General features: G+C 40.8%; 1 protein-coding gene and 1 long non-coding RNA gene across 4 annotated transcripts in view; one reads left to right on the forward strand and one right to left on the reverse strand.

Annotated features, from left to right (window-relative positions):
* gfra2a (GDNF family receptor alpha 2a) overlaps positions 1–12,243 on the forward strand; it is a 71,104-nt gene that overhangs the window by 29,284 nt on the left and 29,577 nt on the right. For both annotated transcript variants that reach the window (XM_034306928.2, XM_053236288.1), the window contains one exon: positions 5,311–5,397. In XM_034306928.2, the coding sequence (XP_034162819.2) occupies positions 5,311–5,397 (87 nt within the window). The remainder of the gene's footprint in view (positions 1–5,310; positions 5,398–12,243) is intronic.
* Positions 6,453–12,243, reverse strand: part of LOC113546144 (uncharacterized) — a 7,620-nt gene continuing 1,829 nt past the window's right edge. The window contains exons 2-4 of one of the 2 annotated variants that reach the window (XR_008302167.1): positions 10,443–10,520; positions 8,481–8,537; positions 6,453–7,929 (exon numbers count right to left, since the gene is read on the reverse strand). This is a non-coding gene — a long non-coding RNA (uncharacterized LOC113546144). The remainder of the gene's footprint in view (positions 7,930–8,480; positions 8,538–10,442; positions 10,521–12,243) is intronic. The other variant, XR_008302169.1, reaches the window with a different exon arrangement.

Below are 12,243 nucleotides of genomic sequence, written 5' to 3' on the forward strand. Positions count from 1 at the left end.
GCCACACAGATGCACACAGGAAATTTAATAAGTGAGAAGTAGAGATGTAGAACAGTAGAATTGAAATGTGAAATCAGACATACAGAGGAAACAGAAAGAAGAAAGAGAGAGAGATGGATATGTGCAAAAGTTTACACACCCTTCAAGATATTTTAATGTGAGCTTGCATTCCCAGAACGTGTGTTAATAGAAAAAAAATGATATATATAAATTAATATGTGATATAAATATAAAAATGTGACCACAGTGCTGAACCTAGTTAGGATGATGTAAAACAAGAAAAAATAAAAAATTAAGATAAAAAGAAAAATAAAAGAAAGACACTGAAACCCTGAATTTGTAAAAGTGTGATTTTTGTCGTAATTTTATTATTATTGTTGTTATTTTTGCTGATGGTTGTTTAGATTTTTTTTAGTGATGTTATCACTAAACACTGATTTTTTTTAACCCCATTCTCCAGCTCTCTGATAACGGGGGGCACAAACTTTTGAGCTTGTAAATAAAGAGACCTGCTCTTTAGAATGAGGATGTTTATTATAATTTAGGCTGTACGTTGTAGGAAAGAGTGATCTGATGATTATAATATTAATATCATAATAAATTATTCCACAATAAACAGGTCAGCTATTTAAAAATATATATATTTAAAACGTTTTAAGCAGGATGTTGAAATGTCCATGTGAAAATGAAAATTTTTATTTTATAATAGAAATTATTTGCTCCTGAGTGGCAGAACAGAAAGCATAAATACAGACTGGGTGAGAGAGAAGCATAAAGAGAGGGAGATGGAGAGAAAGAGAAATAGACACACAGAAGGAGGTAGAAAAAAGAGAGAGAGAGAGAGAGAAAGAAAGAGAGAGATTATTATAGACAGAAAGACAGACAGAAAGTGAGACACTTGTGGTTCGCTGCCGGTGATGAGAATGGTCTGTCTCTCCTGATGAGCGTCAGAGATCATGTCCCGCTGAGATGATTGGAAGCTAACGATGGAAAAGGATAAGAAAGAGAGAGAGAGAGAGAGCGAGAGAGAGAGAGGGAGAGCGAAAGAGCGTGAGAGAGAGGGAGAGCGAGGGAGATCTGAGTTCTCTCAGTTTGAAATGTCACAGCGGTGAGGACGTGACATGCTAATACTAATACACACCACTATTACATGCTAATACAGAGAATCACACACACACACACACACACACACACACACAGAGTTCTGTCTCGATCACTAGCACACTTCAGTCTTCTTACTAAAACATCATCCTTTTTTATTAAAGAAAAGCAAGAATGAAAAGCAAATAATTGGTTCTAGATTTCTTCACAGCACAACAGTGTGTGTTCTCGGTGTGTGTGTTCCCAGTGTGTGTGTTCCCAGTGTGTGTGTTCTCAGTGTGTGTTCTCAGTGTGTGAGGCAGTGTGTACACCTCGAGCTGTGAGTTCTTCCACAAATGTACCACTGGGATGAGTGTGTAATGAATAAAGTCTAAGCCCTGCTGAAAACAAAACACATCTCTAATGGGTTCCATCACATTCCTGAACATCTCCATTAGGGATTTTTTGTTAGTATTAAATACCACTAGAACCCAGTAGAGCCTTCTGTCATGGGCCGTCCACTAAACTACCATTACAGACCACTAGAAACACATTAGAACCCATCAGGAACCAGTAGAAATCTCTAATGGCTTTTACTGATTTGTTTGCAGAATGGAAATTAAAGCTAATGTTATCTGGAATGTGCTAAATGTGAGATTTTAGCTGTATTTAACTCATTAATGTGCTAACCACTAACTAGCCAATTAGCTAGCATGAATTTACAACATTTTCTTTTCTAGAAACTGTCTATAATATTTTCACTTCTCTGTCATATTAGCTAAATGTCCTGATTTCACTAGAGCGCTGTTATATGCTAACCTCTAACAACTTGATTAGCTAGCCTTCTAGTATCTAGCGACAGAGCTAAAGGTCATTGTTTAGCATCACACAGACTTGTGCAAACTGCTAATTTGTTGACTAGCTAACAGGATACTGGTTAGCGATGTTCATTATGAAAGAAAATCACACAGATGGTTACTTACACTGCTCAAATCACAACCGTAATCATTTATAAAAACTATGCTAGCTAAAAAACAAACAGAAAAGCTAGCTAGCTTGTGATTAGCTTGATATTAATGATATACACCAGGGTTACAACATAATTAGCTAAACATAACTATCTAAGTGTTAATATATAATAATATAAATAATTTTGCAGGGAAATTCAGTCGTGTGTGTGTGTGTGTGTGTGCGTTCATGCATTGTCAGGTCAGGTTTTATTTATTAGCGTCCTCTGAGTTTGTCTGCTGGCCGAAATCATGAGGTGTGCATGTGTGTGTGTGTGTGTGTGTGTGCTTTCAGGCAAGTGTGTGCATTGATGTGTACTGATGACATTAAACCTGGCGTACGTGGGTGTGTGTCCTCACATACACTCGCCCTGACAATATAGTGCTCTCTCTGTTGTTCTTCACAAACCTCACTTTTACACACACACAGACACACACACAAAAATAAACGCACTCTCACACACATAAATATGCTCTGCTGTCTTCTCCAGATTGCTCTCTATCTCCACCGAACACTCACACACACACACACACACGCAGTGTAATTCCCCACAGCTCTTGTGAAGTTGCTGTATTTCCAGTTTCATTTGTTCCAGCGAAGTTGAGAAGCCCTCCAGCCCACACACACACACACACACACACACACACACACACACACACACACCGCAGAGGTCTGAGTTATCTCAGCAGGGTTGAGGTGTTCAAACAACAGTGAGGAGGTGAAAACTACAGGAGGAAAGGGTTTAATGTTAACTTGAGTCCTGATTTTACAAAAGGGAAGAATGAAAAGATTCCTGAAGGTTCTTCCAGACACTTCACAGTGAACAAAGGGGCGTGTCTTTTTTTTTGTGGGAAAAATGAGTGTGACTTTGAGCGAGACAGGTGGGTGTGTCCTTGAACAATACAGATGTGTCTTTGAACTGGGCAGATGGGTGTGTCTGAGGCGGACAGATGGGCGTGTCTGAGGCGGACAGATGGGCGTGTCTGAGTGGGACAGAAAGGTGTGTCTGAGGCGGACAGATGGGCGTGTCTGAGTGGCACAGATGGGACAGATGGGTGTGTCTGACTGGGACAGATGGGTGTGTCTGACTGGGACAGATGGGTGTGTCTGAGTCGGACAGATGGGCGTGTCTGAGTGGGAGACAGATGGGCGTGTCTGAGTGGGAGACAGATGGGCGTGTCTGAGTGGGAGACAGATGGGCGTGTCTGAGTGGGACAGATGGGCGTGTCTGAGTTGGACAGATGGGCGTGTCTGAGTTGGACAGATGGTTGTACAGATGGGCGTGTCTGAGGCGGAGAGATGGGAGTGTCTGAGTGGGACAGATGGTTGGACAGATGGGTGTGTCTGAGTGGGACAGATGGGTGTGTCTGAGTGGGACAGGTGGGCGTGTCTGAGTGGGAGACAGATGGGCATGTCTGAGTGGGACAGATGGGCGTGTCTGAGTTGGACAGATGGTTGGACAGATGGGCGTGTCTGAGGCGGAGAGATGGGAGTGTCTGAGTGGGACAGATGGTTGGACAGATGGGTGTGTCTGAGTGGGACAGGTGGGCGTGTCTGAGTGGGACAGATGGGCGTGTCTGAGTTGGACAGATGGGCGTGTCTGAGTGGGACAGATGGGCGTGTCTGAGTGGGACAGATGGGCGTGTCTGAGGCGGAGAGATGGGCGTGTGAGTGGGACAGATGGGCGTGTCTGAGTTGGACAGATGGGCGTGTCTGAGTTGGACAGATGGGCGTGTCTGAGTGGGACAGATGGGCGTGTGAGTGGGACAGATGGGCGTGTCTGAGACGGTCAGATGGGCGTGTCTGAGTGGGAGACAGACTGAGCAAGAAAGACTGGCCTGTGCTAGTGTGAGACAGAAGCACATCTCTTTGAGTGAGACAGATAGGTGTGTCCTTGAACAAAAGCGGGACAGATGGAGCTGTATTTGCATGGCACAGATGCACGTGTCCTTGGACAAATGCAGGACAGATGGGCTTGTCCAAGAATGAGAGAGGGACAAATACAAATGCCTTTGAGTGGGACAGATGAGTGTGTCCTTAAGAGAGACAAAAGGGGGTGTCCTTGAATGAGAGTGGGAGAGATGGGTGTGTCTTTGAGTGGGACAGATGGACATATCCTTGAATAAGAGTAGGACACAGACGTGTTTTTGACGATGTAACTGAGGATAACAACTGAGCTAGCTGGATAATAGCTAACAAATTTGCTCTGTACACTTTATACTATTCTATGCTTTACACTAAGCATCAACCACTAACCAAAGCACAGGTCCTTCTTTAAATACAGTGATCACAGAAAAGTTTTTTTTTTCTCCAGGTTTTCCGATAATTAAGTTTAAAAAAAAAAGCTGAGTCTTTTTCTTTAAGCTCCTTGTGTGATCATAGTCATAACAAAAGTGAAGAAAAAATAAGTTATGCTAATAACCTGAGCAGTTGCTGCTCCCTTGTGTACAGCACAGAAAGCAAAACTTCTGGAAATAGTTACATATTGTGAGTCCCAGAACTGCCATTCATTACAATACACACACACACACACACACACACACACACACTGCACTGATTCTGTGGATCAGAACTCCTCTGGGAGAGAGAGAGGCTTTGCTAAACGCTAATTTATACATTCTGACAGGAACTAGCTTGACACTTTTAGTGCTGGATTTATTTTTCTCTTTCTGTCTGTCTCTACTGAATGCTAGAATGTTCCAGAACAAGTGAAAATATGACTATGAATCAGTTTTTAACTGGTGGAACGTGTTAGAGATAAGATTTAAGATGAATTTCCTTCAATCATCTTGGCTGCTAATCTTTGATAAAAGCGTTTTCTGGGTTTTTTTATTTTAAAACAATTTCAAATGCTCATGGTTGTTGATAAAACTGAGAGATGTGTGGTCTGGAAAAGTGAAAAGCGAGCGCTCATAACCTTTTAGTTAACTAACTAATCAGCTAACTAGCAGTGGAAATAGATCCTGCTTTACAAAGAAGAGCTGCTAGTTAAGAGTTTATGCTAGCATAGATTAATAGCTTAGCTAGTGTGCGTTGTTAGCGTGTGAGGTTACAAACAAAAATTGAAGTAAAAAAATGATTCTCAAGAATTGTTTTGTAGTTATACCAAAAGCGTTAGCATGATATTAATTTATTTCCCAGGCCATGTGTGTTCTTCTTTCATGATATATTTATTTTAATGCTAGCTTGAATGGCTAACATGATTGTTTGTTGTTTTTTCAGGAGAAGATTTCTACGAAGCGTCTCCATATGAGCCTCTGCCTCCTGTCCGTCACTCTGATGCCATCCGTCTGGCCTCCATCATCTCCGGTAAACATTTTACGGCTTAGTAATATATATGTATATTTTATTTTTTTGGAACTGTTGCTAACTTAGAAGGTCCAGCTACTAATCACCACATAAAGTATCACAGGGCTAATTTTATTAGCATTGTTGGAATGTAATTACATAAACCATTAGGAACAGTGTCTTCCATTAAACTACCATTATAGACCAGTAGAAACACTTTAAAAACCATTAGAAAGACTAATAATTTGATCAGCAGCTTTAGCTAGCCAGCTTCTTCTACGTAGCCCTGCTGGAAAACATACACTCCGTTAGAGATCTCTACTCGTTGCTAAGGGCTTCTGATGTGTTTCTGATGGTCTGTAATGGTAGTTTAATGGGATGTGTTGTTCCTAATGTGTTGTTTCTGACAGGGTTTCTACATTTTATTATGATGGTCATCATCTGTCCATGAGAGAAGACCCTATTGGGTTTTGGTGACATTTAATTTTGACCACAAAAATCCCTAATGGAAATATTTAGGAACGTGATGGAAACCATTAAAGATTTTCCTAATGGACTGTAATGATTTTTTAAACAGGGTTATAAAGCTGACATAGCTAGCTAATATTGGCCAAAGAATGGTTTTGCTAATTTCGCAAGCTAGCTAACATCCCTGCTGAAACAAAAAGACTTATTAGTGGTTCCTAATGGGTTTGTGATGGTCTGTAATGGTAGTTTAATGGAATGCGCTGCTCCTCGTGGTTCCTGATGATTTATCTAATTTTGTTCTTATGCTAATAATTTATCTATGAAAGGGGTTCCATTGAAATTGAATAATTACCAGAAAATCTCTAATGGAAATCTTTAGGAATGTGATGGAAACCATTACAGCCATTTGTACAAACTTTGTCAAATAAATACTGTAATTTATTAAGTTAATGTAGCTAGCTGCTATTTGCAGAGAAACCTAGCTAGCTGATTTCTGCAAGCTAGTTAAATTAGCTATTGATTTTTGTAGTAGAAGTAAATGATACTTGCACAGGACGGCGTGACTTTTGTAACAATTAAGTGCTAAAAACTTACACGGGTTATTACACATGAAGTATCACATAAACTGGTTGGCTACTGTTTTCATTTACACTATGTAAAACCTAGCCTAATTTTTTTTAAATCTTGCTAGTAAATGTGGCTAGCTACTTCAGATAGCTAGAGATAACAGGCTAGTGTTGTGTTTACGTACCTACCTATCTCAGCTATTGCTAAACTATTATCCACTATAATAATTAACTATATTAAATAGCAAATCCCACACTTAAATCCAGCTAAACATAATAGCTAAAAATAATAAGGCTAGTTGTGATGTCATAAGATCACATTTAAATTAAGCCCCGCCCTTCTTTGACCTGGGGATATTTTTCACTGAGTATGTGCAGGTTGTGCAGGAGTTATCTTCTTGTTTTAGTCTGTTTTAAGGTTACTGTGAGGGAGTGAGTGATTTAATCTGACTGAATAAAAACCCTGAAGGCGTTTGACGCAGTAAATAAAACCGGCGTCTGATTCACCGAGACAGATTCCACACTTTCCACTCCCACGCCATTTTTTATTCATTCGTACTTGTTTTTATTCAGTGCTTACAGAATAACCTCAGAGCAGCAGAGCTCAGGGTTGCCAGATCCTCTCTGTCTCATGCTGGTTCGTTGCATAAGAGCATTTTTTAAAATTTTTTTGGGGGGTTTATTATGCCGGAGTAGAATGAGCCGATGCCGGGAAATGAACGGAGAGTAGGCATAAAAGAGAGATCCCACACGGCCGGAGTCGGAGAGCTTTAATTACAGAAAGTGGAGTTCAGAGCAGCCGTTCTGCTTTATTAGCTCTCCCTGTGAGTCGGATATGGAGGGAAAAAAAAAGCTTAATAAGCACAAAGTGTCAAGTGAAAACGTCTAAAAGTTGATGCTTATTATTCAAGAGCAGGGAAGCAGTGATCTCACACTGAGCCACTGTATCGGACCGAAACATCCAGTTTGGATCAAATTTGAGATGTTTCCTAATGTTGTGACGACAGGTGCTACACAGCACTTGCTGATGTTACTCCATGATTGTCTCCTGTGGGTGTGTCCTTGCTGTAAATTTCGGATGTGGCCTTTTCAGTAGTACGAAAAATATAAATAAGCTACTGTCAGAAACAATATGAAGTTTAGAGACAGAGAATACTTTACATGGTGTGTTTTACATAAGTCCCGCCCCTTTATAAAACCAGCCAATCATATTTAAGGCACAGATTGAGGGCATTGCTGTCTCTGACAGTCCTGACTGGATTTTTTTTTTTACTTCTTATACCAGACACAATATACTTCAATTTTTTTTATTTTTGAGATAATGTGATAACGATGCCATGAGGTAATGACATAAGACAACAAGACTCCACATCTCCAGGAGAGATCTGGTCATGGGCCTCAGTCGTGGTTGGAGCAGTCTGGGCATGGGCTTTGGCTGTGATTGGAGAGTTCTGGGCGTGGGCCTTGGTCATGCTGGGAAAGGTCTGGGTTCATGCGGTTTGGTTGTGGTTGGAGAGGTCTGGGTGTAGGTTCGGTCGTGTTTGGTGAGGTCTGGGCATGGGCTTTGGTCGTGGTTGGAGAGGTCTGGGCATGGGCTTTGGTCGTGGTTGGAGAGGTCTGGGCATGGGCTTTGGTCGTGGTTGGAGAGGTCTGGGCATGGGCTTTGGTCGTGGTTGGAGAGGTCTGGGCATGGGCTTTGGTCGTGGTTGGAGAGGTCTGGGCATGGGCTTTGGTCGTGGTTGGAGAGGTCTGGGCATGGGCCATGGAGAAAACAAAAGTTTCACATCACGTGCCACACGCAGAGAGGGGGAATTCGTGACAAACATAACTACATAATGGCATAACAAGATAATGAGATAAGTCAACAAGATAATGGCATAACTAGATAAGGACATAATGAGATAATGACAAGATAATGTGATGACAGTGAGATTAGGTAAAGAGATAACGTTATAATGACATAAGGGAAGAATCTGGTAACAATTCATGGTTGATTTATATATCTGTGTTAATCAGTGTTACTTCACAACACAGTCTTGCTCACTGTGACGATATCAGATCAGCAATCACCTGATCATCGTCACTGTCTCGCTCTCAGCCAATCAGAACTCGCCGTGATGAGCAATGCTGAAAAATAGGAGACAAAAACGACTTTTTAAAGTTTTCTTTAAAAAGTTTGCAGATGTGCAGTTGTGCTTTCACACACACTGGCCAGAGGGAAATGTGCAGTTCATTTATCCAAACCAGACATCTGTGTGTGTGTGTGTGTGTGTGTGTGTGTGTGGTCAATTCTTCCTGAACGTATTGGGACTGTATTAGCACTGACATATTGAGGCTTTCTCAAAGTGGAGCAGGTGTGTGTGTGTGTGTGTGTGTGTGTGTGTGTGTAATTGCTCTCTCAAACTGTAGCCTAATAGCTTTTAAATATAACACACACAGGGATATATTTATCCCCGAACAGAAGAAGTGCTAATTATCCTGAACTGTGCACTACTTAGCATTATTCCGTCCTTCACTGTTTATAATTTATAATAATAACTTTGTAATATTAATTATTATAAATTTAATATGGATTTAGAATATATAAAATAACAAGAAATATTAATCTTTTTTATTTACTAAAAATATTTTGTTTAAATTTATTGAGCTAAAAAATACAGCTGAATCCCAGATAGGCTTTTACTCACTATATGTGCTCACTGCATAGGGTGTGTAATAAAGGTGTTATACACTCTACATAGTGCATTATAAAGTCATTGGAAATGTTGATGCAGGAAAACAGCGACTTTAGCAGTTCGTTTATAAATTATTAGCTGTAATTATAACACACTCAGCCTGGTTTATGTTAGTGTTACATGTGTGTGAATATTATTCAAACAGCGATTAATAATTAACCCATTATTATTATTATTATTATTATTATTATTAATATTTTTGTTATGTCATTAAAAGAGATCTGAACATTGTCTCTGTAATTAAACTGACATATAAAATCATGACCTTTTGACCTCTACATAGTGTGTGTGTGTGAGAGAGAGAGAGAGAGAGACTCGACTTCTTTCATGGATGCTTTCACATGAACATAAAAACTCTATTAATCATCAGGACCTCTATCTATCTATCTATCTATCTATCTATCTATCTGTCTATCTGTCTCACTGTATCTCTCTGTCTGTCTGTCTCTTTTTCTGTCTTCTTTTTCTTTCATTTATCGACTGTCTGTCTATCTCTCAATCTGTTTGTCTGTCTCACTGTCTCTCTCTATCTCTCTCTCTTACCATTTGTCTTTGTCACTTTGACTTTCTCTGTCTTTCTTTCTCTTGTTTGTCTCCTTGTCTCCCTCTCCAATTTACTGTCTGTCTCTCTTTCTATCTGTCTCTCCTTCTATCTGTCTCTCCTTCTATCTGTCTCTCCTTCTATCTGTCTCTCCTTCTATCTGTCTCTCTTTCTGTTATCAACAAACTTCTACCTGCTGTAACCTCCTCAATATAAATATCTATATTATATAACACACTGTATTATATTTTATTTAGGTATATACTGCAGTGAGGTCAAGGCCGGGTCAGAGAGAGCGAGAGAGCGAGTGTGTGTGTGTTCAGAAAGAAAGAGATAGAAAAATAAAGGAGGAGAAAATGATGGATGTTTTCGGTGTAATCTCCTCCGGCCATCTGTGGCTGTGCATTTGGGTCAGCAGGAGTCCGAGAGAAGAAAATAACAGAGGAGAGGAAGAAGAAAGGAAGAAGTTAAAGCGATTTATATCTCCCTGAGTGGAGCAGAAACCTCCTCCGAGTTCGTCAGGCTGGTTTAATAAAGAAAGAAAGAAAGAAATAAAAAAAGATGGGAGTGAGTTTTCAGATTGAAGCTGAGATTTATAATCGCTAATAATCCAAAAAATTTAAAACAACATCAAAATTGTACTGAAGAATCTGTAATTAAACACCTGCTTTATGTTCGGTATTTAAAATCTGCTCATGAATTCACCTGAGACTCTATAAAATGGTGACTCAGTTACGCAGGAAAGAAAGAACAAACCTCAGTGATGTGTTCCTGAAAGCAGTCGGTGATGATATGCCTCATGACGTAGTGCATCATGGTTCTGGACGTGTCCATCTGAGTGTGAATAAACTGCACAGATGAGCTACTCGGTCAGAGATGATGCTCAGATACACCTCTGTGCCTGCGGCGCCTTCTACAAACCTCATATGTCTAATTATTACGCTAATTATTACACACTCCGGACAGCACTGTTATACAAAATAATCCACGCCAGAGTGGTGTGATGCGGCACGACAAGAAGTTAACGTTACTATGCTGAAGAGCATTAATGTTTTTAATCGCACGGCCTGGAGTGTTTTATTCCGCTTACACCACAGCGATCTGCCCAAATGACCGTGTTTAATTTATTTTTTGTTAGTATTTGTGTGTGTGTGTGTGTGTGTGTGTTGTTGAGTTGTTCTTGTGTGTGTGTGTGTGTGTGTAGGGCTGAAAATGTCCTCGTAAAACGCTTTTGTTTAAAACATTGTGTGTCACATCCAGCGTTTATTTTCTCTTTTTATTCCGAACACATGGCATTACTGCAGCTCAGTTTAACAGCTTGCAAAAATCTACAAATAAAAAACCCTGTAAATCAAAACACACCACGTTTGATTCACTTCCTGCACGTGAACAACTCAACACACACACACACACACACACACACACACACAAATCCACATGTTACTAATGAAAGACTGGTAAACAAACAAATACGGAAAGATTTAAGAAGTGAGTGTGTGTGAAGGAGTCTCCACTGCGAGTCGTACACTAGCCTGCGAGTATGAGTGTGTGTGTGTGTGTGTGTGTGTGTGTGTGTGTGTGTGTGTGTGTGTGAAGGAGTCTCCACTGCGAGGTGTACACCAGCCTTCGAGCGTGTGTGTGTGAAGGAGTCTCTGCTGCGAGGTGTACGCCAGCCTGCGAGTGTGTGTGTGTGTGAAGGAGTCTCCACTGCGAGGTGTACGCCAGCCTGCGAGTGTGTGTGTGTGTGAAGGAGTCTCTGCTGCGAGGTGTACGCCAGCCTGCGAGTGTGTGTGTGTGTGTGTGTGTGTGTGTGTGTGTGTGTGTGTGTGAAGGAGTCTCCACTGCGAGGTGTACGCTAGCCTGCGAGTGTGTGTGTGTGTGTGTGTGTGTGTGTGTGTGTGTGTGTGTAGGAGTCTCTGCTGCGAGGTGTACGCCAGCCTGCGTGTGTGTGTGTGTGTGTGTGTGTGTGTGTGTGAAGGAGTCTCCACTGCGTTAGCTGGTTTACTTTAAGTGTATTTATTAACACAGAGATTATTTTCCTGCTGATTTGCAGTAAACAGTTGAGATTATTAGCACTTTATTTGTAATTAGGAGGTGTGGAGTGATATTTAACTCCGCTCTCTACAGGGGCTCTGAGAAACCATCTGCTCAAAGTTACACCAACACACACAAAAGAGTTTATTACACACACACTCACACACACACACACACACACACAGTTACAGCTTTAAACAGCAGAACATTTCCTCCATCGTTCTTCATTCTTTCTTTCATACTTTCTCCCTCACTTTCTGTGTTTTCCTCCTATTTCCTCTCTCACTCCCTTTCTTTATGGATTTGATTTAAATACATTATATATGGAAAAGCAACCACATGGATGGATGGATGAATGATGGAGTAGTAGAGGATTGGAGTTTGAATGGATAGATGGATGTGGGATGGATGGATGGATGGAGTGAGGGGAGGAGGGTTGGAGGGAGGGATCGATGAATGGGTGAAAGAGGATTAGATATTGAATGTATGGATGGAGGGAGGGAGGGAGGGAGGGATGGATGGA

The sequence above is a fragment of the Pangasianodon hypophthalmus genome, chromosome 8, assembly GCF_027358585.1.
Source record: "Pangasianodon hypophthalmus isolate fPanHyp1 chromosome 8, fPanHyp1.pri, whole genome shotgun sequence".
Taxonomy (NCBI): domain Eukaryota; kingdom Metazoa; phylum Chordata; class Actinopteri; order Siluriformes; family Pangasiidae; genus Pangasianodon; species Pangasianodon hypophthalmus.